Source organism: Amphiprion ocellaris, chromosome 3, assembly GCF_022539595.1.
Source record: "Amphiprion ocellaris isolate individual 3 ecotype Okinawa chromosome 3, ASM2253959v1, whole genome shotgun sequence".
NCBI classification, from domain to species: domain Eukaryota; kingdom Metazoa; phylum Chordata; class Actinopteri; family Pomacentridae; genus Amphiprion; species Amphiprion ocellaris.
In genome coordinates, this window is record NC_072768.1 from 137,297 (window position 1) to 164,433 (window position 27,137).

At 40.3% G+C, this 27,137-nt stretch overlaps 1 protein-coding gene across 5 annotated transcripts in view; it reads right to left on the reverse strand.

Annotated features, from left to right (window-relative positions):
• elmo3 (engulfment and cell motility 3) overlaps positions 1-27,137 on the reverse strand; it is a 62,074-nt gene that overhangs the window by 16,694 nt on the left and 18,243 nt on the right. For all 5 annotated transcript variants that reach the window (XM_055009024.1, XM_055009023.1, XM_055009022.1 and 2 more), the window contains exons 10-20: positions 27,020-27,070; positions 26,686-26,808; positions 25,099-25,221; positions 24,870-24,974; positions 21,858-21,966; positions 21,637-21,773; positions 16,245-16,408; positions 2,038-2,150; positions 1,856-1,960; positions 1,056-1,135; positions 908-988 (exon numbers count right to left, since the gene is read on the reverse strand). In XM_055009024.1, coding sequence (XP_054864999.1) covers positions 908-988; positions 1,056-1,135; positions 1,856-1,960; positions 2,038-2,150; positions 16,245-16,408; positions 21,637-21,773; positions 21,858-21,966; positions 24,870-24,974; positions 25,099-25,221; positions 26,686-26,808; positions 27,020-27,070 — 1,191 coding nt within the window. The remainder of the gene's footprint in view (positions 1-907; positions 989-1,055; positions 1,136-1,855; positions 1,961-2,037; positions 2,151-16,244; positions 16,409-21,636; positions 21,774-21,857; positions 21,967-24,869; positions 24,975-25,098; positions 25,222-26,685; positions 26,809-27,019; positions 27,071-27,137) is intronic.

Sequence of the window (27,137 nt, forward strand, 5' to 3'; positions counted from 1 at the left end):
GGACTTTGTAAAGTTTCAGAGCCAAAAGTCACAGTTTGCTCTGTGATTTTGAATCTATTAGGCAACATTCTGCCTCAAAAAAATGCTATTTATTGCATCCAATACTCTTATAATACTGCATTTTTATGTAAATAATACCACTTTGTTGTAAATATGAACTTCTTTTTGCCATATTGGGCACTTTATGCTGTTTCTACGACCGGCTATCTGTCTATCAAACTGAAATAAAGTCAATAAAACCTCACTACAATGAAAACAGACATTTATAGAATAATGATACTTACTGATAATCGCCGAGTTTTTTTTCCCCAAAAGATGTTCAGAGGAGCTGATGTGTGTTTTCTACTGGCTTTAAGTTTGTTTAATACCTGCAGCATCACACAGCAGCAGGACAGAAATATATATATATATATATACATATATATATACATATATATATATACATATATATATATATATATATATATATATATATATATATATATATATATATATATATATATATATTAGTGGTGGGACACGACTGTCCCATGTTCCTTTTTTTAAATAAATTTTAAATTATAAACACGTATATGTCTATTCATTGATTCAACTGTCAAGCACAATTTCATTTGAATTGAAAAACTTCACTTATTGTGTCAAATATTGCTATTTGACAAAACTGCAATTATTGCGATTAATTAATTACAAAGCCTGTAATTAATTAGATTAATTTTTTTAAAATCGCGTCCCACCACTAATATATATATATATATATTTTTTTTTTTTTTTTTTTTTTTTTACAAACCTGCAGCATCACATAGCAGTAGAATGCTGTCCCTTTATTGGATGAATAAGCCAGCAACGCTCCGCGTCTTTAAGGGCTTTAGAAATATTTAGAAACACAGGAAGCATATTAAAGACTCACGTCAGTTCTAGACGGGGCGATGAAGTTCAGGCTGTACTCCTCTACGTCATATGTGATGCTAAACGCCAGATCCAGCACCTCCTACAGCAGAAAACACCGTGAGACTTCCAGTTTGTTCCGACAGTGAAAGATAAGGAGAGCAGCTGACCTTGTTCTGTTTGCCTTTGTTCTCCTTCATGTGAGGACAGTCTTTTCCCGTCAGCAGGGCCTTGATATCTGCTACTGGAACTGAAACACAGCAAGAGTTTCATATTCATCTACAGCAGCCGTTTATAGATTTTTGTAGTTTGTTTTAGTTTGGATCATTGCATTTAGGGTACTGAATAAGTTAGAATACTTCAGTTAATGAGCCTAAAGTCTTTTTTCATCTGCAACAAGCGTCAGGTTTTGTTTTGCTGCTTCAATGTTTGGGCTCTTGTGAATCCTGTTTCATGAACAGAACCAGTCTGTTTTTAGAAAGCATGCATCTCTATAAAGGACCATTCTAGTTATTTCAATCAGTCTATTGGGGCTGTTGTGCTCTATGGGTGGCGCTAACTGCAGACTTCTTCTGGGGAGATTCAGGGAGGCAGGAAATTGTACAAAATCCAACTTCTATGTACACCAGAACCTAACCCTGTTTTAGTCTCTGAAGTTAAACAGAAATTAGCTGCTTGGAATGGGCCTTGTGCTGACTGCATTATAGGGTTTTATTTATATATATATATATATATATATATATATATATATATATATATATATATATATATATATATATATATATATATATATAGACACACACACACACACACACACACACACACACACACACACACACACACACACACACACACACACACATATATACATTTAGGGTTACAGGGTTATTAGGGCCATCCTCTGTCTGTTTTCATCTGTGCATAGATTTCTGTGTTTGGAGTGAAAAGTTGAATGTTTTCTGCCACTCACTCTTCTCCTGCAGTGTTTCTATCGTTGGATTGTCAGAATCTTCCTCCACGTCACCGTAGTGAAGCATTTTGTGGTTGGGAGACAAGCGACAGTACCACAGTTTATCTGAGAGAGAAGGAAGACAGGAGTTATCTTCAGAAATCTGCTGTCTTCCAGGAGTTTTTGACTAAGCGGCTGCTCACCCTGTCGCCGTCGGCTGCTGATCTTTCTGAACATGGTTCCCTGACACAGTCTGTTGAGTCTCTGCTGGCGGATCAACTCCAGCAGCTCCGGCTTCAGGCGCTCTTTGAGCTCCCTGAAGGAAAGGAAACGCTCCATCACATGGTGGTAGGGTTGCAAGGGAACTCCAGTTAGCAGACGTGGCTCAAAAGCTCACAATCAACACAAGAAATCCCTAAACTATTGCAATAGTTCACTATTTCTACAGGAGTTTTATCATTGCTGATTGAATATTAACTAAAGGTCACAGACAGTAAAGCTGCATAAAGCAGACTCTGGTTCTCTGAGTGTTTAGAGATAAACTGTTTGTTGGTTCCATACGGGTGGAAAATATCTGAGCAGCTCATCAGGTTTAGTTATGAACACAACAGGAACGTTTTCAAAATAATCCACCAGAACAGAACCTTCTTCAGTTTCTACAACATCTGCAGGAAAACTACTTAGATTCAACACAAACCCTGAAACACCTCAGACTAGATGTGGAAAACATTCATCCTAACATCTGGTAGCTGCTACGACTCATTTCAAATGTCTAAAACATTCCTCTTCTGTATGGATTATTAAATATGAACTTGATCAAATATAAAATGTTTGCAACCGTTAAAGATTTGCCTTTTATAGATCAGTGTTTAATGGGAGCTAGTGATGGCGAGATGAAGCTTCATGGTGCTTCATTTGCTCTACTGCGCCGTCAACTGGACAAATAAAACAGGCAGAGTGCCTATAATGACACACTAGCTTTGCTATGTGAAGCTTTGAATTGCGCTTAAATGATAATGCCAATAAACAAGTAATATACTTAATATAGTGTCTGCTTTTCCTGATAGCAGGGACAGAGGGGGAAATGGAAACAAACTGGGGGGAGATTTGAGATTTGTAGTTTGACTGCTTGATTGATGTCAGGTTCTGGCTTTCTGTAAAGTGCTTAGATACTTTTAATTGTAATAAGGATTGTATAAATAAAATTTATTGTGCTTTTGCTACTTGTTGTTTTGTGACTGCGTGTGTAGTACCAGTGACAACCTGTAAAACAAAAGTAGGGACAACATATTATTTGTTTTTATTCAAAAATAATTTTTCCACAGTGCTGGGATTCAGGCGACTTCTTTTTTTTGGGATAATATTTCTCTAGCTCCTTGGAACACAACAGACACTTCACCTTTGAAAATACCAGAAAAAATTAATTACAACAAGCTGTGTTTGGTGTTGTCACAGTTATTCATATTACACTTCACTTGTTACGTGCCTACTTTATTAGGAGAAATCAGGTCAAAGTGTTCCCAGACAGGGGAGAATCTTCTCTTTCTGACCTTCTTGTATGGAAAAAAGAGTCTAAAAGCAATTGCAAGCAAAGATACAGCAGGTAAAAATCCAACAAATGTGAACAGGGAATCCATTGCATTTCGCTGCCCCTTATATTTTGACTTGCACGTCAAACCCGCGAACCAGTTCCTGAACCAGTCACATGGTACGACCGGCTTGCGAGGCTTCAAACGTCGAATTTTTTTTTCAAGATGGCGCCGTGAGAGCGGCAGCTAGTCACAGCAGCTCTGGTTAACTTTAGGTCTGTTTAGTTATTTTTGTAGTTTTCTTCCTTTTTTTAAGTTTTTTCATCAAGTAGGTGTGACGCCTTTGTACGGGACAAACATGGATGTACAAATTGCGCTTCCCCTACTTTGTTTACTACTGATTTCAGAACTTTTTAAATCTGCATCTGGTGAACCATTCAGCCACGGCATTGTTTACAGTCAGGAACAGCTGTTGGCGCTGAGCCAGGCCAGGCCGCCGTCGTGGGAGAGACCAGACATCCCAGCTGAGCTCCGCAGGAGGAGGAGAGGATGCCGGGCAGGACTGAAGTGTCGGGAGAAGAGGAGACGCTACAAGCCGTCCGTTCCATCTGTGATTATGGGGAATGTGAGGTCTCTCCCGAATAAGATGGAAGAACTGACGGCGCTGACCAGGCTGCAGTGGGAGTATAGGGAGAGCAGCCTCATGATGTTCACGGAGTCATGGCTGAACGAACTCACTCCGGACTCACTTTTAACTCTGGACGGATTCCATCTGGTCAGAGCGGACCGGAACGTGAGGGAGAGTGGTAAGAGAAAGGGTGGGGGCCCCCTGTCACCCTCCTCCACCTGCCTCTCCATAACAGCTGATCAGGTGAGAAGTGAACTTAAAAAGATCAAAACCAGGAAAGCTGCAGGTCCTGATGGAATCAGCTCCAGACTCCTTAGAGACTGTGCAGAGCAGCTCTGTCAGGTGCTGCTGCACATCTTTAACCTGAGCCTGAGTCTGGAGAGGGTTCCTCTGTTATGGAAGACTTCCTGCCTGGTTCCTGTCTCTAAGACCAGGAACCCCAGGGAGCCTAACCACTTCAGACCTGTGGCCCTCACTTCTCACCTGATGAAGACCATGGAGAGGATCGTCCTCAGGAACCTCCGTCCCCAGGTGAGCCAGTATCTGGATCCACTGCAGTTCGCCTACCAACCGAACATTGGAGTGGATGATGCAGTGGTCTACCTGCTGCACAGATCACTGACTCACCTGGAGAAACCCAGCAGCACTGTGAGGGTCATGTTCTTTGACTTCTCCAGTGCTTTCAACACCATCCAGCCTTCTCTGCTTAGGGTGAAGCTAGAAGGAGCGGGAGTAGACTGTCACCTGGCTGCTTGGACCATCGACTACCTCACCAACAGACCACAGTACGTGAGGCTTCAGGACTGTGTGTCTGATGTGGTAGTCAGCAGCATGGAGGTCCACAGGGGACAGTGCTCTCCCCCTTTCTCTTCACCCTGTACACATCGGACTTCCACTACAACTCTGGGAGCTGTCACCTCCAGAAGTTCTCCGATGATACAGCCATTGTCGGGTGTGTATCTGAAGGGGACGAGCGGAAGTATAGGACGGTCATCTCTGACTTTGTTGACTGGTGTGAGCGAAACCATCTGCAGCTCAACGCCAGTAAGACGAAGGAGATGATCGTGGACTTCAGCAGGAGGACGACATCCCAGACTGCACCGGTGAACATCCAGGGTTTGGACATTGAGATGGTGGACACATACAAATACCTGGGTGTTCACCTCAACAATAAACTGGACTGGACACATAACACAGAGGTCGTGTACAAGAAGGACCAAACTCTCCACCTGCTGAGGAGAGTGAGGTCCTTTGGAGTGTGCAGGACTCTGCTCAGGACATTTTATGACTCTGTGGTAGCGTTTGCTATCTTCTATGCAGTGGTCTGCTGGGGAGCAGGGAGCACTGAAAGGGACAGAAAGAGACTAAACAGAAGGTCAGGAGGAGGTTCTGTCCTGGACTGTTCCCTGGACTCCATAGAGGAGGTGGGTGAGAGGAGGATGTTGGCAAAGCTCACATCCATCATGGACAATCCCTCTCACCCACTGCATGACACTGTGGGGTCTTTAAGCAGCTCCTTCAGCAGCAGACTGAGACATCCACCCTGCAAGAAGGAACGCTATCACAGGTCCTTCATCCCATCTGCTATAAGACTTTACAACATCAGCATCACTGGCTGATGTTAACATAAACTGGACTATATCATCCCAAACCATAAAATTTGCACAGAAATTCTTGCACTGCTACATCTTTGCACTTTTTAAACTTATTTTTTCAAGCCACTTTATACTGCATTGTCTTACAGTGTGTCACTACTGCACTATTTCATCCTCATTTCTCACCCCTGTATATATTGTAAATATTATTACTACTGTTCTATTATTATTTTATTCCTATTACTATGTCTATTGCTACATAAGCTGCTGTAACAACGTGAATTTCCCCTGGCGTGGGGAGAAATAAAGGACTTATCTTATTTTTGGCTCCTCCCCTAAATGAAGCATGCCTCAATATGCGCTTTGTGGACACGCCCCCCCCAACCATACTATAGAATAAAATGTAAAATATTATACTATATATATATATATATATATATATATATATATATATATATAGTGCTGGCAACGATTAAAATGTTTAATCGTGATTAATCGCATGATTGTTGCTGTGATTAATTGCGATTAACGCACTATTGTGCGTACAATTAGGTAATGAGTTTAAAAGTAGTGTATTCTGCACTTTTATTTTGTAAAGTACTGCTATATAAACAAAAATACAGTAACATTTGGTTTGCAAACACTTTAAACAAATAAAGTGCTTTTTAACAGCAGCATTCCCTTCATACAGCAGCAGTTAAAACATTTCTTGTAAATCTCAACTTAAACATTGATGTAATCACATCAAGCCAGAGCTATTTGCCACTGCAGTGGCATTAACGTTTTATCTGGTTTGTTATATATAATAGAAAAACAAGATACCCTCAGAGTCCAGAGCCACAATCATAACATTATAACAGGAACCTTCCCAGCAACAGCAAGTTAACATTTATAAGTCTGTGTTCTTATTTTTTCTCTGGTACCAGCAGAAACATCTTTCTTTCATCAGGGAGCAGCAGAACCAGTCTATGTTCATCAGCAGCTGGTGAAAAAGTCCACAGCTGGAACGGACTGCAGAAGACTTTTTAGTCTGTGAAGTCCATGTCTGGACTTCTTTTTTGGCCTTTTTAGGCTTTATTATATAGGACAGTGGAGAGTGACAGGAATCATGGGAAGAAGCTCAAATGGCTGTGGGTAGGACTCGAACTCTGCATCAGGGACTCTCATCCTGGTTTGTCATGACACAAAAAACCTTCCAGTGATGCAGGTTGAGGCTCATACGTGCCGCCATTCGTTGGTCCTCAGACCGACATCTTCCACAATACTAATCAGAATGCAGTCTATAGCTAACTACTTCTCTGTTAGCTTGTCTTGTTTTAGTTTACCTCTATTTCTCCCATACGCTGAATGCAGCCAGTCTGCTGAAATCTCCCTCCACTGTTAATTAGGGTGAGACGTGATGAATGAGTGAGACTTTATCTGGTTCTCTGCTGGTTTATTGAACCTTCACACAGGCTACTGTGGGCCGTAGCCAACGCCAGAATAACTAGAAAAACCCCATAACTTAGCTCCAGAATTAGCCGCCGTTCCCAGCTCTCTCGACTGCTGAATCTCAGCCAATCAGAGGTGAGCTAACTAAACATGGCACGTTCACTGACATTAGGTAAATCTGGAACTGAACAATAAACATTGAAACCTCAACATCAACAACAATATCTGTCCGTTACAATATATTTTTTAAAAATGCGGTAACGTGCAATAAAATGATTATCGGCGTTAATGAACTGCTACGTTAACGCGACAGTGCCCAGCCCTAATATATATATATATATATATATATATATATATATATATATATATATATATATATATATATATATATATATATATATATATATATATATATATGTATATATATATATGTAATCATTTTTGGCTCCTCCCCTAAATGAAGCAAGCCTCCATACCTGCATCGTGGACACGCCCCCCAACCATACTATAGAATAAAATGTAAAATATTATACTATATATATATATATATATATATATATATATATATATATATATATATATATATATATATATATATACATACATATTAGTGATGTAATTAATTTAATTAATTACAGGCTTCATAATTAATTAATCGCAATTAATTGCAGTTTTGGCAAACAGCAATATTTGACACAATAAGTGAAGATTTTCAATTCAAATAAAATTGTGGTTGACAGTTGAATCAATAAATAGACATATACGTGTTTATAATTTAAAATTTATTTAAAAAAAGGAACATGGGACATACAGAAAAAGTGATTTTGATGACTTAATGCCTGAATTTAGTTGTTTTTTCCACTGTATGGCACATAAAATCAGCATAAGTAGTTCAAGGAGCTTCAGAAAGTTGAAAATCCAGAGATTCATTCTGTTTTCATCTTTTCTGGGTCTGATAAATGGTGGAATTTTGATGGTTCTTTTTATAGGAATATCAGTTTTTATTTATGTAATTTTTTTTATAAACAAAAAATTTATAATTAAGTTAATAAAAGAGATATTTTTGTTGTTTAGGTTATTCCTCCTCCAAGGAGGCAGAGCCTCGACGGAGTAAAAACTTAAACCACAAAAATGTTTCATTTCTATTTATCTGCATTTTTCATCTGTCTGCTACATTCACAGATTACTGCAAATCTAAGTGCAATTATAGCGATTTTATTTAACATTTTAAGACTTTCTGTAAACTCAAGCAGTGTCTAGAAAAGTGGTCTATTATGGGATGGCTACACCGTTAGCCGTTAGCATGACTCGTAGCTAACGTTAGCTCTGGTGCTAAGAGCAACATGTTTTCCATTGAGGTGATACCGTTGGCTTGAAGTAACGCAGTGATCAGAAAACTCTTTGTTGTACAATTTGCACACAACTAGGGCTGCAACTAACGATTATTTTAATAATCGATTAATCGGCAGGTTATTTTTTCGATTAATCGATGAATCAGATTTTTTTTTAAAAACACATTTTTAATTTCCGCCACTTTATTCAGAAAGAGAAGATTTGGACTGACAGAACAAATAAGATCATTGTAGCAAAGCCTTTGTCTTCAACCATCAACAGAGGCCTCATGTCAGTGATGATCAGTCAAGACAGCTGCTGGCTGTGGTGGACATGATGTCTTTCTCATCATGAAGCCTGTCATTTTTTGCTGTTGATGAAATGAGAACGATAGTATAGTTTGAGTATGTATTATAGCACAATTTACAACAACTCAGTAGTTATCTTGTTTTATTTGCAGTATTAGGTTAAGGCATGTAAGTAGTTCAAAGAACAAAACACAAAGTATGCACGCACGCACACACATAGATAGATAGATAGATAGATAGATAGATAGATAGATAGATAGATAGATAGATAGATAGATAGATAGATAGATAGATAGATAGATAGATAGATAGATAGATAGATAGATAGATAGATAGATAGGACAAGCACCATAAAAAAGACTTCATTATATAACTTGAGTAGATGTAAGAAGTTACTTTAACCCGTTTGGTCTAAATACAGTTCATCCTGCCTCACTCAAACACTGACCAGTGTCTTCACTCAGACTTTGTGGCTCAATCTTTAAATTATTATCGCCATTGTGGGCAAGTTACGTTTATTTATAAAGCATATTCAAACCCTGCTTAAGCTGATTAAAGTGAAATAAAATGTTCCGCGCGCGCACACACACACACACACACACACACACACACACACACACACACACACACACACACACACACACACACACACACACACACACACACACACACACACACACACACACACACACACACACACACACACACACACACACACACACACACACACACACGCATGTCCTATCACTGTCATTAATTAGCTAACAAACAAACGCTAGCATCAGGAGAGCTACCAGAGAGACTAACGTTATGTTTCCTCACTTTAAAACGGAACAAACGTAGGATATTGTAGTGACTTACCTGCTGTTGAGCTCCTTCATCCTCGTCTGTGACATGTTGCGTTTCAGGTGCTCTATCATCATCGTGGTGCTCCTGTTCCATCTCATATTACTTTTGCAAAGCTTGCATGTTACACATGCTTTTTGTTTTGTGAAGCGTGAAATGCTCCCACACTTTTGAGGATTTCGGTCTGACTGTTTTCTCAACTCAACTCAACTCAACTTTATTTATAAAGCGCTTTAAACAGCAGCCGCTGAAACAAAGTGCTGTACAATAAACAATAAATTAAAACATTAAAACAATAAATAAAACATATTTAAAACATACACATTTTAAGACGGCAGCACAATAAAACAGAAGCAGAGTCTCATGCTGTGTTAAAAGCCAGTGAGTAAAAATAAGTTTTAAGTTTCGTTTTAAAAACCGACAGTGAGGGAGCCTCTCTGATGTGCATAGGGAGATTATTCCACAATCTAGGAGCAGCAACAGAGAAGACTCTATCTCCTCTGAGCTTCTGCTTAGACCTCGGAACCTCCAGAAGCAGCTGAACAGCTGATCTGAGGGTTCGTGAGGGGGCATGAGGATGGAGCAACTCAGAGAGGTAGGGAGGGGCCAGACCATTTAAGGCTTTAAAAAAAAAATAAAAGAACCTTAAAATCAACCCTAAAGTGCACGGGGAGCCAATGGAGGGACGCTAAAACAGGCGTAATGTGCTGATATTTTCGAGTGCTGGTTAAAAGACGGGCAGCAGCATTTTGAGCCAACTGGAGACACGCTAGGGCAGACTGGCTAGCTCCAAGGTATAGTGAATTACAATAGGCCAATCTGGTTGTGATAAAAGCATGGATCACCATTTCAAAGTGCTCTGGTGTTAGAAAGGCCTTCACCTTGGCTAACTGTCACAGGTGAAAGAAGCTAGCCTTCACCACGGCACTGATTTGATGGTCAAGTTTAAAATCAGAGTCCATTTTAAAACCCAGGTTGGAAACCACTGGCTTAACATAGTGAGCCAGGGGGCCCAAGTCAACAGGGGGAGACTCACAAGGGCCACTGGGACCGAACACCATTACCTCAGTTTTCTTTTCGTTAAAACATAAAAAATTTAAAGCCATCCAGGCTTTAATGTCATCAAGACAAGACAGAAGCGGTGTGACCGATTGAGAGTCTTTCTTTTTCAACGGCACATAAATTTGTGTGTCATCCGCATAAAAATGGAAGGCGATTCCATGCTTCCTAAGAATGGATCCCATAGGAAGTAGGTATAAGGAAAAAAGGAGAGGCCCTAAAATTGAACCCTGCGGGACCCCAAAAGACAACGGGGCAGGGGGGGGATTCAAAGATATCGAGGCTCACACTCATAGTTCTGCCAGTTAAATAGGATCTAAACCACTGCAGTGCACTACCACTAATGCCCACCGAGTGCTGCAAACGAGATATTAAAATGTTGTGGTCCACTGTGTCAAATGCAGCAGTTAAATCCAGAAGAATAAGAACCACATAATCCCCAGAGTCGTTTGCCAGGAGAACATCATTAAAAACCCGTAACAGTGCTGACTCCGTGCTCTGCAAAGTCTTAAAACTAGACTGAAAAACCTCCAGTACATTGTGCTCATCTAAAAAGTACTTCAGCTGGGCATGAACAACTTTCTCTAAAATTTTGGAAAGAAAGGGCAGCTTGGAGATTGGTCTGAAGTTAGATAAAACCGTGGTGTCAAGGCCAGGTTTCTTAAGCAGTGGTTGGACTACAGCGTGTTTAAAACTAGTGGGGGACCACGCCAGTGGACAGACAGCTATTAATGACGGTTAAAACTGACTGCCCAATACATGGAAAATCTCTTTTAAAAAATGAGGCGGGATGGAGTCATGAGGGGACCCTGATGGCTTTATGTGGCTGACAATGTCTATCAAAAACGACAGAGTAAGAGGCTCAAATTTATGGAGCCTAGCCGGGCAGCAGACAGAGGCAGAGGGGTCAACGGCAGGAGCTGAGATCAGAGCCCTTGTGCTAACAACCTTATCAATAAAAAACTCCTGAAAGTTGATGCACAGTTCAATGGATGTTTCCTGGCAAACCGGTTTGGGAGCATTTAAAACAGAGTCAATGGTATTAAATAAAACTCGAGGGTTGTGGCGGTTTGACTCAATGACTCCAGCTAAGTGAGCCCTTTTGGCTTCCTTAACCACAGTCTGATAGTCTCTCCAGCAGTCTTTTAAAATTAAAAACGACACTTGCAGCTTGTCCTTCTTCCAGCTGCGCTCAGCTCTACCACACTCCCTCCTGACTGCTCTAGTTGCGTCGTTGAACCAAGGCTCCAATTTTGCTCTACGATGTGCAGTCTTTAAAGGAGCCATGGAGTTTAAAATACCCTGACAGGTAGAATGGAACCATGAGCTGAGTTCCTCTGTATCCATAGAGGATAAACTAGAGGGGACGCAGAGCTGATTAAAAGCAGCAGTGAACTGACCAGCAGAGAGAGAGTTAAAAACCCGACAGTGCCGAGCAGGAGCGCTAGATTTAAGAACAGCACATGAAAAGCCAACATTAAAAATCACAGGCTTATGATCAGAGAATATGTTATCACCAATCTCAATATTCGACACAGACAATCCATAAGACAGAACCAGGTCTAACGTGTGTCCGTGTTCATGTGTGGGACCACATCAAAAGAGCCAATAAGACTTAAAAAGTCCTTCACCAGCGGCTTATCAGGACAGCACACATGAATATTAAAATCACCAACAATTAGGACACGATCATAGTTGGAGATGATACCAGCCAGAAAATCTGAGAAGTCCTTTAAAAAGTCCTTATTGTACTTGGAAGGTCGATAGATGACGGCACACAGCACCAGGTCCGACCGGCCAACCTCAAATAGCAACACCTCAAAGCTGGAGAAAGACGAAGGAACGGCACGCTGCTTGCATCTAAAGTCATTATTAAAAACAGTGGCCGTTCCTCCTCCACAGCCCGACCTCCGTGGGGAGTTGAAGAAAGAGCAGCCATCCGGGATTAGATCAACGAGGGCGCTGCACTCACCATCGCTGATCCATGTTTCTGTCACACAGAGGAAGTCCAGGCTCCGGGAGCAGAAAAAGTCCCTCAAAATAAAAGCTTTGTTTGCCAGTGATCTGGCATTCACCAGGCCAATCCTGGCGGGGGGGGGGCGACGGGTGGATCGGGGATTCGGGCGCCCCGCTGCAGTGTCGCCGGGTTCCAGAGGTTTAATCCGCGCTGGCGAAGCTGAGGAGAGCAGGGGCGACGCGGCAGGGATCTCTCATCCAGGCAGGCGACGGGCACCAGGCAGGAGGCGACAGGGTCCAGGAAGCGCTGGGGCACGCTGAAGGAAAACAACGTGCCTCGTCTTGTCCAGGAAGCGAACAACGCTGAGGACGTGGTCGCCAGGTAGGCCTTGAGCCTCACCTGCAGGCCGCTGCGTTTACCGCGGCGGCGGGGACGCTTCCGTGGGGGAGTTAGGTTCGGCGTCCGGAGCAGGTAAGCTGGGATTCCCCGTAAAGGCGGGGGCAAAGTTTTATGGCCACCATTGTTAAAATCAATCCCAAATCCGACTTTATGTCGCAGTTCCAGCAAAGTTTGTTGATCATATGTCAGCAGAGACTCAACCCGTCGAGTGCCAAGGACCAGAAACACAACAAACACCAACCAAACGGAGAGCGACAGACGAGCGGCCAAACACACCGGCGCCATCTTCTCCATGTCGGTCATGTTTCGTTGAATTTACTCTGAATTTACTTTCGCTTTGCCACCACCTCACTGTGTTCAACTCGCTCTACAGGTGGAGTTTTTTTTTTTTTTTTTTTTTTAAACAAACTTTATTTCCATCAGCCAGCATTGACAAAGCTCTGCAGGTGGAGTAGACAGCTCCACGACATGGCGAGTGACGCACGAATCGCGCGACACAACGAACCGATAATGAAATTCGTTGCCAACGCTTTTAATTATCGATTTTATCGATTCGTTGTTGCAACCCTACACACAACCAGGCTTTTATCCAAGCTGCCATCGGGAAGATTTTTAAAAGGAAACTTTCTGCTCAACAAGCTCAATGTAATCTCGTCTTTAGGGTTGCCACCCGTCCTTTAAAATACGGAATCATCCTTTATTTGACAATAAATTGTTGCATCCCGTATTGATTCAATACGGGACGCTAATTGTTCCGTATTTTCATAAACGTCCCGTACACGTCTGTCACACACTCATCAAAATTGTATAATGAACAAAATAAAACACAGGAAATCTTAAGGGCAGCCAATTTCATCTTCCTTAGACCTATGTAGCAAGGACCCGATGCCAGGTCCAGCGGATTGACCTCAGACTTCTCTGCGTACCTGGTCCTATGGTCCTGTCTCTGGTTGCCTGGTTACAGACGCTGCTTCTCCCACGCGTTTAAAAATGTCTACAAGCAAAACTCCACCACTTCTAAAGAAGCAAAAACGTCTGCAAATGTACAGACGTGAGTGGGAAGAGTGGAACCCCTGGTAGTGGGTTTAAACTGTGTTTTCTGTTGCTCATGGACTGGCTGAAATAAGGCAGCATCAGGAGACCAACATGTAAGAAACATGAGAACAGAGAGAACCCAACCAGCAGGTCACATTTTTTATCATCATCTAATCATCTCCTGAAGTCCATATGGAAAGGGACATCATGATGTGATCAGCTAGATTTCCTACAGTATCTGGTTGTTAATTTACCAGAGGATGCTTATAATCATGCTGATGTGGTCGTAGACTCTACAGTATTTTAGTGACTCAACAAATGCCTAAGTTGTTTGATATTTTTTTAATACTTTATAGTTTTTAATAAACATTTATTTAATAGCCTATATGTAATCAATAATTAGCCTATTTGCCTATCTAAAGAAAAACTCACTCAGAACTCTGATATGCTAACAGCACTAAACAACAAAATCAATAAATACATGCATACACACATAAATAAATCAATACATTAACTGTGTTAAGATTTGGATTTAGATGAAAAAAAAATGTCTGCAGAGAATTTCTTTGTCCAGTATTCTGCATTCAGTTGTTTATGTTTTTGCAGAATCCAGTATTACACACTGGTTGGTCATTTTATTTCATTAGTTTGGTTTCACTGTTTAAAATGATGCCACTTCTTTTCAGACAGAACCTTTGATCATAAAACAATACAAAACTCTTAGTTTCATGTTAATGAAGCACTTGAAGCATTGCTTTTTTTCAGAATTAAATATATCACTCCTCGGTTGGTAGTGGCCTCGAGTATGGTAAAGTTGGAAAGATATTCACAGATTCGGACTTCTGGCATCAATAAGTCATTAGATATACTTTGTCTAAATATAAACGATGCCTCTTTCCCATCGTTGTAAACTACACAATGTGCTACAAGCCCAGTTTTATCTAAAGCAGCTGTCTTTCAAGCTGCAGGAATAACATTGGTGTCTATGTGCAGCCGGCTGTGTGACGAATGCACAGGCACTGTCTGCAAAACCGCTGCAACAGCAAAGAGAGACACAAATATTCAATAACTTCACTCTGATACGCTGTAGTGTCACCAAAATCACTGCAGCCTTCAACTGGCTCGTGTTGACACCAATGTTATTCCTGCAACTTGAAAGACAGCTACTTTAGATCAAACTGGGCTTGTAGCACATTGTCCACCTTACAATGATATGAAAGAGGCATCATTTATGTTTTGACAAAGTATATCTAATGAGTTATTGATGCTGGAAGTCTGAATCTGTGAATATCTTTACAACTTTACTGAACTGTGGCCCCGAGGAGCCGAGGTGGGCGTCCTTTATTTTCATTTCTGAAAGGTGGCAACCCTAGTCGTCTTCCTTCACTGTTCACCAGTGCCTGACGTCACTCAGTGCTTCTTCTTCATGGCTACTGACAGACTTTAGGTTCATTACTGCCACCTACTGGGCTGGAGTGTTCATCAGAGTTACCGGTGTGCCAGAAATGAGGGAACTGAGGAGGGTGCAATTAATCGCGTTATTATTTTTAATGCGTTATTTTTGCTGTAATTAATTGCTCGAAATAATTAACGCGTTAAAGTCCCAGCCCTTATATTTATTTATATATATATATATATATATATATATATATATATATATATGTATATATATATATATATATATATGCACACATCTGATAAAGATTTAGCATCTTCTATTACTTAGTATGCTAAAATTAATAGGATTTCCTGCATCCTCTAGATGCATTTCCTATTATTATTATATATTAATATATGTCCCAGTGTAAATGAGGATAAAGCAGCTGTAAGCACTAAAAGCAGACAGATATCAGCTCATTCTAAAGACAGCAGCAGTTAAAGGACTTTATTCTGATGAAGTCCCAGCTGTGTGAACAGTTACAGACAGCTGTGGGACTGAAAGTAAAGAGGAAATATAGAAATATGTGTGATTCTTCCAGCTAAGGAGGCTGTGTTTGGATTATCTCCTGGAGGTTCATTAGAGGTCCATGTTTATGTTCAGGGTTTTGTCTGATGGAGATGATGGATGTTAATGAGCAGGAATGTTTGGTTTGTTGTTAAAGTGTCTGAATAACGCTGGGAGGGACAGAAACTCTCTGGAATAGTTTTATTTAAAATGATTTCCTCGGCTGTGCTCCACTTGAACCCTGACCCAAACTTTACATCATTAACTGCACAGAGTGAGTTTTCTTCTATGCAGCCAAAGACTCATCCTGTTAAAGGGTTTCTAGTGACCATCCCATAATACTCACAGTACAGGGGGAGCCAGAATCTCCTCCTGGTGCAGCCGTTCTGTCTGCCGTAGTTTGAGGATCTCGCTGTAGTTCAGAGCGTTGACTTTGTTCTTGAAGAGCTCCAGGGAGGTGGGTTTACTGGAGAGAGTCCTGGTGATCTGCTCCCTAACCACCTGCATCACCTGTAATATAATAATAATAATAACATTATTAATAATAATAATAATAATAATAATAATAATAATAATAATAATAATAATAATAATAATAATAATAATAATAATAATAATAATAGAGCTCCAGGGAGGTGGGTTTACTGGAGAGAGTCCTGGTGATCTGCTCCCTAACCACCTGCATCACCTGTAATATAATAATAATAATAACATTATTAATAATAATAATAATAATAATAATAATAATAATACTAATAATAATAATAATAATAATAATAATAATAATAATAATAATAATAATAGAGCTCCAGGGAGGTGGGTTTACTGGAGAGAGTCCTGGTGATCTGCTCCCTAACCACCTGCATCACCTGTAATATAATAATAATAATAATAATAATAATAATAATAATAATAATAATAATAATAATAATAATAATAATAATAATAATAACATTAATAATAATAATAATAATAATAATAATAATAATAATAATAATAATAATAATAATAATAATAATAATAATAGAGCTCCAGGGAGGTGGGTTTACTGGAGAGTAGGGTTGTCACGATTTCAATTTTTTGAGCCACGATTATTGTGGAAGGAAATATTGCGATTTTACGATTATTCACGATTATCGACATTATGAAAGAAAAAAACCCAGTGTTTGTATTTAAATAAACTCTTTAATAATACTTAAACTTTTAAACATTTACTGTTCTTATAAAATAAAATAAATTGTTCCAACACGTCTTTGTAGTAAATAAAAGTGCAAATTGCATTACAAAACAGTCATTAACTTGAGGAACTTAAATGCTTCTTTAGCTGCCGTCATTAAAACAAAATAAAATTATAAGATTGGCATTAAAAACTGTGCTGTTTTCTCTATAATATTAATAATAATTAGGGATGTGCCGATCAGGTTTTTTGCTGCTGATCACCGATACCGATCATCCTTGAATGCCGATTACCGATACTGATCACATGGATTGGATTTAAATGCTCTATTTATATATAAGTGCTGCTGCTTACATGATGTAGGAAAAAAATGAGCAAATACTGCCTTAATTTAGACAAAAATATGCTTACAAAAACTGGCAGGCACATTACAGCAACTATTCAGTCTGGGAATCTTGTAAATGATGTATAATTACTACTTATTTATGTTCAATATGTATTTATTGGTTCTAGTGAAGTGCCTCTTTGAGACTTTTATGTATTATGGAATGTTGCAATTTAATGTATGGTTGATAACGTAGTGTTTACTTTGTAAATCAAACAAAACAAAAAGACATAAAAAGAATACATTTAAAGATTCTAAAAACACTTCATTTTAAGCTTTAAATAATCCTCCACAATTTTAGACAATATAACTACAGAAAAAAGGATAAATGGGAGTCTTATTTATTTTTACTAAAATGTTTATATAAACAATTCACCACTAATTTTACAACAATTAATCAAAACACCCGGATCATTTCCCAGGGAAAACTCTAGAGTCTGACAGGAGGTCCAGGCAGACAGACAGCCTCCCTGTCCTGGAGGTTACTGTCTCCTCCACTACCACTGTCAGCGGGGCTTCCCGGACCACACTCCCTGCTGAGGGGACCGGGCCGACAGCATCTTCGGAGGAGGGCACGGGCTTCCGGAGCCAAAACAACCGGCGGGTCGGGAGCTCCGGTTCCCTCCTGCGCTCCCATTCCCCACCCGCCACGGCCCGCCGCCTTCCCCTCGCCTGCGGACGCAGGAAAGCAGCCCGGCTGCGACGGGCAAGGAACGGGAGCGCAGGAGGGAACCGGAGCTCCCGACCCGCCGGTTGTTTTGGCTCCGGGAGGAAACTCGGGGCGCGGGGGGTCCTCGGGGCGGTCCGGCCGCCGGACCGCTGACTTCGGAACCGACAGTTACCGCGCGTGCGGCGGACAGTCCCATCTTGGCAACCTCATTGCGCACAGCGGCCACAATATTAGGGACACTTCGAGTAAAGAATCTGTCATAACTGATCATATAATTCTCTCTCTCTCTCTCTCTCTGTGTGTGTGTGTGTGTGTGTGTGTGTGCGCGCGCGCGCGCGCAGTGATGCCAATTAGACAGGAGCGCGCGCACAGGCCAAGGAGCCACTCTCTCTCCACTCTCCACTCAGCGCAGCTCACGCTTCTTGCATTGCACCTCTCGCGAGGCTTTTCTACGGATAATCGTGGTTGTGAAAAATGTGACGAATATCTATTTATAATCGTGGTTATTGTAAAACCGGTTAACCTTGACAACCCTACTGGAGAGAGTCCTGGTGATCTGCTCCCTGACCACCTGCATCACCTTTCAACAGACAGAGGTTAAACAGAGCTCCATGAAGGAGAGGAAAGCTGTTTAGTTATTTAGAATCAGTCTGGATCCAAAGCCAAGAACCCTTCAGCTCTTATTCTGGAGATACCTTCTTTCAAAAACTAGAATTTCTGAGTTTGCATCTTCTTTTCTTACTTCCTAACATCACCACTACAAGCAGCCAGTTCATTTATTGTCATTTTTCACCACATTTATACACATTTTTCATTAAAAGTCACCATTTAATGTTTCTAATGAACATTCATTGATTAAAGACTGAGAGGTTGTTTAAAATAGAATGACGTGTTCTCTTTACCGACCCTAACCCACTCTGTCCTTTACTTCTTTACTTTGATGCTCCAGTCTGAAGACATTCAGCTGCTTCTGCTTAATCCTGAGCAATGATTGGTTTACATTCAAAAGAGCAACTTTAATGAAAGAACACAGGAAAACTGCTGTATTTGGGTCACTGAAGAAACCCATCCATTACTTTGGTCTTTAAACGTGTTCTGTTCATCCCACAAACCCACACTGAAGAACACAACTTTGTTTAATCAGTGTTTATTTATTCTATACTTTTCATTCATTACTTTAACTCGTTCATTTATTCTGCTGCCTGCTTCTATTAAACTTTAAACTTTATTAAACTATTAAACTTTAGTTCAAAGACTCCTTCCTGCGCTGTCCACAAACCTGAAGCCTAAAACCTAAAAACCTCCATTTCTCTCTCGTTTGCTTTTTACAAATTCAGCTCTCTGCAGCATCCAGCCTGAGCCGGGTGTTGACCTGACGCTGCAGTTGATTCTGGGTGTGTTTTGTGTGTTTTCTGCATGACTTGTTAAGGTGAAGCTCATACTCAGGGACAGGGGGTGACCCACAGAACCACAGCTCGGGGCACTTTATCAATCTATGGCTGCATTATGCTGGAAAATCTATAGAAAAATCTATATGGTTTCCAGACAGAACTCTGTGCCCTCCTGGTTCCCGACACTCTGCTGACCTTCATCATTCCTGATCATCTGACGGAACAATCAGCGACTAAAGTGAAATCTGACCCAGCTTTTATGTAAATACTAATCCGTGGAAAACTGGAACTCCTCGTTGGATCTTCCTTGAAAGCTGAACAGTGATTATTTTTGATTTTTGTCCATGACAGAAGAGTTTTGTGTCTGGAAAAGCAGACATCCAGACGGTTATTCTATATTGTGTGAACAGAGACACAAAACAAGCGACTACAGTTTCACTCTGATTCTAGCTCCAGAGCCAAAATAACTTCTAGAAACTTCCACGACAGGAGCCTCAGAGCCTGTGCAGTCTGTTGGGTCTCATTCTGTTCTCCATCTGGAAGCTTTAATATGCACCCCTGTAGTAACCAAGTAGTTAGAAAGAACTTCAAACGATGCAGAAAACAATCTTACCTCCATTTCTCCTGCTTCAGAGCTAACTACTGTCACTGATATCCTAAGTTCCAGTCTACAGGGATGACGAGCGCTGAGGGAGTCTCCTACATGACAGCAGAGGTTCAGCCCCGTGGGTGTTTAGTAAACAGACTCCCTGATACCCCTCATGTCCCTCATGCCCCGCCCCTCTGTCATTCAGCTCCACCGGCCAATCAGTGACCCTGCAGCACGTGCATCAGGCTGAATGTGAGTCTGCAAGATGAGCGTTACAGATGGATCTGTGCCAGTCGTTCACCAACACTTTAACCTAAATCATCCCATCACATCTCTCCTTTATTTCCCCCTCTCTGCTTCCTCCGGTCCGACCATCAAATTGTTCCCAGAGGGTTTTACATTCCCTCTCTGTTGTTGAGGAATTACTGCTGATGCCTCGGCCGCTTTGTTTTCCTCCTTTCCTTCTCCCTTTTTTTCACCACGCTTCTCTTTGTCCACCTAATGCCCCTTTGTCCCGGCCCCAAAGCACCCTGGGTAGGGGCTCCAGAGCCAGAACAAAAGGCCGGTCCGCTGGCCGGCGCTCAGGCCTGCTCCTGGGAGGTCGAGAGGTCGCTGAGTTTTATGACTATCAGGAGAACTCTGGATGATGGACAGCTGTTAAAGGGAAGATCAAGCAGTCGTTTTTCAGGATGGTTGGATTCTCAATATTTGTCCCAGACGAAGCCGTGCTGAAGGCTTCAGCTATTAAAAGGACTCCTAAGGTCACTGTGAGTCTGTGGATGGTTAGCATCAGAACTAGTCCACAAACTTTATACAACAGAACAGCCTCTGTTTCAGTTCATCTCTCTGCTGCTCTGTGGGAGTTTCATGTTTTCATGTTTCACTGCTCAGTTTTAATTATGTCTGATGTAAGATAACGTTCATCACATTCAGTCAGGAGGACCACTGAGTCCATCGTGTGCTGAAGGATAAAACCAGTTTCAGCAGGACTTTATGATCCACGGTTTGGTCAGACTGCTCCTCAGGAACCCAGAGTCAGGGTTTAGAAAACAGAACTTCTGGTCATGGGTAGCTTGGATCTGAAATGCTTCATGTCATCATTTTATACTCAGAAGAAGCCATGGAGCCTAAACCCTATCCCTACCAACCCTCCAGCTGGAGCAGCACTTTAACAATTACTGGTCCCAGTAGCGGACTGGAGAGACATCCTGGGAAACCTTCACTTAGCTCACATTTATTCACCCAAACAATCAACTAAACCGTGTAAGGCTGCACCTCAAAGACACGTTTTCTGACAACTTTTTACTATGTTGACCTGAAGTTTCATTTATTATCTTCAGGAAAGTCAGCTTGTTTTACAGTCAAAGAGCTTCCTGAACTGATCTGAGTGACTAAAGCAGATATCAGGACTCTACTAGAGCCCATGTCTGCACTGCATTTAAGATAAAAAGGAAAAGGAAAAGTCCACTAAAATCCTCCTGCGTGGCACCATAGCTGTTTGTAGGCTAACAGCTCTGTAATATCACCTTATCAAAGTCCTCCTGAGTGGCTCTCATCTCCTTCCAGGTCTTGTTGAGCAGCTGAATACAGACACAGAAAAGCTCCTCCATCAGCCGGTCCTGACTGAAGAAGATGGGGTGGTAGTCGGATCCCGTCTCCGAGGCTGATGGACGGTAGAAAACGGGACAGACTGTCAGCTCAGAAGTAACGGAGAAATCAGGAAGAAGCAAGTTGGAGACGAACTTACGAGGTTCTCCGATACGAAGGATTTCACAGAGGATGAGCGTCAGCTGGATGCTGCTCCGAGCAAACGGACATTCATGTTTGTCTTCTCTGCTGCTGTTCTCCAGGACAAACTGAGAATTAGAAAGAAAACTTAGCTGTAATCATAATCAAATAATAATAAATACTCAATCAGTAATCAATAACTACTGAGAAGCAGCTGCTACAGGTTCAGATTAGAGACGCAGACTGATGGTCCAGCTGCTGTCTTTGCATTTTAATTCTTTAAAAAATTAGAAATCAAACTGCCTCAGATGCTGAATTGTTTTCTGTTTTTTTTGACAAACAGGAGGATGAGCTGTTACTGTCAACAGATAAATCTGGTTTGTTTTTGTGTTCTTAGGACCACTTTGGAAAAGCAGGACAGCATAAAGAGGTTATCCTTTAAAGGACTTCAAATAGCAGACAAAAATAAAAAAAAAAAACCAAACAAGGCAAGCGTTGCAGTTATCTATAAAGTTTAGCCAAACGGTTGGTTCATATTTAACGTTGTGAATCATCTAATATCTGACATGGTAGGGTTATTAACCCTAATATATTCTAATAATATATAGTGTATATATATATATATATTAGGGTTATTAACCCTAATATATATATATATATATATACACAGGGTTTCCTCTACATTCATTCAGCCGCCGCTCCTTCAAATTTCTTTTTTTTTTTAATTGTCACAAATACTGCACCGCCGCATGTCTACACCTTCACAGCAGAGTTCTGTACCATGTCGGGTTCACACGAGTACTAAGGTAAACTACAGATAAATATCCTGCTCAATATCTACTCTCTGATACGTCGGGTTAATACAACATTAATTAGTGGCCTTGAAAGTGACGTCACGTCCAGCATCCAGACACTAGTTGAGAGAGTCCAAGGAGTAACGTCTTGGAAAATAGAGCAGCGACTTACTGGAGAAAAGTTATTAGCTTAAGATAACTCATAATAGATTTTACAAGTTAAATAGACATTCACTAAATACTGATGTCCAGCTAACATTACGTAGCACATCGGTAGCTTCAGTTAATTGGACCCGGTGCCAACTCAGTGTTGCTAACATGAGTAAACTATTGATAGCATTAAGCTAATGGCTACACTCCATGTATGAATAACTGCTGACTGCATTTTCAGATGAGCTTGTTCAAATATTTTTATTTAATTTTAACATTCAGCCTTTAAAAAGCCATTTTCAACTGGCCATTCAATAAATAGGTTGTAACAGGGAAATCTGCAGTCAAGCGTCATTTGTTTACGCCTCACGGCTCCTGGGGAGCTTGCCGCCGCTGCTGAAAAAAATCCTGGAGGAAACACTATATATATATATTAAACATTATAAATTATGTGTGTGTATATATATATATATATATATGTATACATATATATATATATATCGAAATTAACGCGTTAAAGTCCCAGCCCTAGTAATATATATATACACACACACACACATATATACATGTGTATATATATATATATATATATATATATATATATATATATATATATATATATATATATATATATATATATATATATATATATATATATATATATATACACATATGTATGTGTGTGTGTGTGTGTGTGTATATATATATTACTAGGGCTGGGACTTTAACGCGTTAATTTCGATTAATTATATATATGTATATACATATTATATATATATCAGGGCTGGGACTTTAATGCGTTAATTTCGATCAATTAATTACAGCGTAATAACGCACTAAACATAATAACGCGATTATTTACGCCCTCCTCAGTTCCCTCATTTCTGGCACACCGGTAACTCTGATGAACACTCCAGCCCAGTAGGTGGCGGTAATGAACCTGAAGTCTGTTTGTAGCCATGAAGAAGAAGCACAGGAAGTACTGAGTGAAGTCAGGCACTGGTGAACAGTGAAGGAAGATGAAATTGAGATTGTTGGGCAGAAAGTTTCCTTTTAAAAATCTTCCTGATGGCAGCTTGGATAAAAGCCTGGTTGTGTGCAAATTGTACAACAAAGAGTTTTCTGATCACTGCAGCACTTCAAGCCGACGGTATCACCTCAATGTAAAACATGTTGCTGTTAGCACCAGAGCTAACGTTAGCTACGAATCATGCTAACGGCTAACGGTGTAGCCATCCCATAATACACCAATTTTGTAGACAGTGCTTGAGTTTACAAAAAGTCTTAAAATGTTGAATAAAATCGCTATAATTGCACTTAGATTTGCAGTAATCTGTGAATGTAGCAGACAGATGAAAAATGCAGATAAATAGAAATGAAACATTTTTGTGGTTTAAGTTTTTACTCCATCGAGGCTCTGCCTCCTTGGAGGAGGAATAACCTAAACAACAAAAATATCTCTTTTAATAACTTAATTATAAACTTTTTGTTGATTAAAAAAATTACATAAATAAAAATTGATATTCCTATAAAAAGAACCATCAAAATTCCACCATTTATCAGACCCAGAAAAGATGAAAACAGAATGAATCTCTGGATTTTCAACTTTCTGAAGCTCCTTGAACTACTTATGCTGATTTTATGTGCCATGCAGTGGAAAAAACAACTAAATTCAGGCTTTAAGTCATCAAAATCACTTTTTTCTATATGTCCCATTTCCCTTTTTTAAAATAAAATTTAAATTATAAACACGTATCTGTCTATTCATTGATTCAACTGTCAACCACAATTTTATTTGAATTGAAAAACTTCACTTATTGTGTCAAATATTGCTATTTGACAAAACTGCAAATTGCAATTAATTAATTACAAAGCCTGTAATTAATTAGATTAATTTTTAAAATTGCGTCCCACCACTAATTATTATTATAATATATAATATAACCGCAGCACATTTCAACCACCGTTAGAAATGTGGTTAAAGACAGGAATACAACATCAGCAGAAGGCTGCATTTTATATGAAGACTAGAAAAGTTCAGTTTTTAACGTTGAACTGTTCAAATGAATAAACGTTGTGGTGCTCACCCTGCTGTAGGCGTCTGGATAACGGGTAGCAAAATAAAACATGGTGTCCAACGCTAAGAGACCAGGAGGCGTCCGGACCAGGTCCTGACCGGGGTTACTGTTGTTCTGGAAGAAACACATATTCATTCATTCATTCATTCATTCATTCAGTCCTTCATTCATTCATTCATTCATTCATTCATTCACAGAACAGAGAAGAAGAACAAACGTTCTGACGGCAAACACTTACAGAGAAACCCAGTTTCTTGAACTCTTTGGCGCAGAGAGAACGTCGCCTCTCGTTGCTCAAGCTGTTCTCACTTTCTGTCTCAAACGCTGCCTGACGCAAACCGTGGAGGATGTCTCTCTGTTCCTGCAGACAGGTGGTTAATAAAACATGTTACAACAACACATGATAACACGTGTTTACATGATCCACATTCTTTTGTCTTCTTCTTGTGTTTCTAAGAACTTCCAATGAGAAGAAGAATTATGGGTTAAAGAAGATCTGTGTTCAGTTTTAGCCAAGAACAATTTCAGGTCCAGTAATGAATTTAGAAATGAAATAAAATGAAATAATTAAGACAGATGGACAGACGGACCTGCATTTTATTCATCCAGTATCTCACGTGTTACATTCAAGATAGATAAGAAAACAAATGTACAAACGAACATACAATTAACTTGGAATTAAAGAAATAGAAATAAAATACTAGCATTTACAGAAAAAAGGGGCAAAAACAGTTGGTATTTACAATAAAACAGAGTATTACAAAAGTAGAAAAAACAATCAAATAGATTATTATAAAAGCAGAAAGAGATGTGAAATAGAACCAGTAATATTGAGTATATCAGAGAAGCAGATCAGTCCTGGTCGTCTCCAGATTATTGATTTCTGTCACAGTTGAGTAGAAAAATGATCCAAATACAGAACATTGCTTTAAAATAGAGGTAGACCGATATATCGGCCGGCCGATATTTTGGGCTGATAGATGGACTTTTTTCAATATCGGCCATCGGCCGATATTTACAAATAAAAAGCCGATTTGTGATCAGGCACCCGTACGGGCAGCTGCCGCGACCGCTTTTCCCTTAGAAGGACCCCCGGCACTCAGAGAGCGGAGCATGAGTGGAGCGAGTGAGCCAGGCAACAACAAGCCTAACCCTAACCACTTTCAGGTTACTTTTTAATTGTATTTTTTGTAAACTTTAAGTATTTTTTTTATGTTATTGTACTTTTTCACTTTTTGTGTTCAATAAATGTTAGAGTTCTACTAGTGTATTTAATTTGTAATATATACACGTATATACTTTTAGTGTTTAAACTGCCTTTTGTAATCGATGTGCTTTAAAAAAAAAAAAAAAGGATATCGGCCTTAAAAATCGGCTTCTACAATCGGCTTTAGATATCGGCCATCGGCTGAAAATTTTTTTAAAAATCTGTATCGGCATCGGCCTTTGAAAATCCCATATCGGTCGACCTCTACTTTAAAAGGCCACCAGAGGGATGTTCCACTGTTTCAGAGCTCACCTGGCTGTAGTGTCTTACCTGGCTGTAATTAATCGCCTGGCTGTAATAATTTGCCTGGCTGTAATAATTCACCTGGCTGTAATAATTCACCTGGCTGTAATAGCTCACCTGGCTGTAATAATTCACCTGGCTGTAATAATTCACTTGACTGTAATAGCTCACCTGGCTATAATAATTCACCTGGCTGTAATAGCTCACCTGGCTATAATAATTCACCTGGCTGTAATAGCTCACCTGGCTATAATAATTCACCTGGCTGTAATAGCTCACCTGGCTATAATAATTCACCTGGCTGTAATAGCTCACCTGGCTGTAGCAGTCCAGAGGCGTCCTCATGCGCAGCTCCTGGTGGTTCAGGGTGACCGACTGCAGGACGTAGAGGTGGTGGGCCATCTCGTCTTGGACTGAACCAGAGCTGTGGATGATGTTCTGCAACAGAAACACTCAGAAGATCACAAGGGTTGGGTTAGGGTTACCTAACTCTAACTCTACCTAGGGTTACCTAACCCTAGGTAGAGTTAGGGTCAGAGTTACCTAATTCTACCTAGGGTCAGGGTTAGAGTTAGGTAACTCTAACCCTAACCCTCCAAAGACTCTGAACCCTCTATGAAACCTGAATGGACAGAAGAACATCATTTACCTTATAAATGTACTGACGGAGATTCTTCTTATTCAGGAACGCAAACATGTCCTGGAAACAACAGAAGAGTGTTAGTGAGGTGCAGAGACATGTTTCTGACATGGAGCGGCGCTATCGT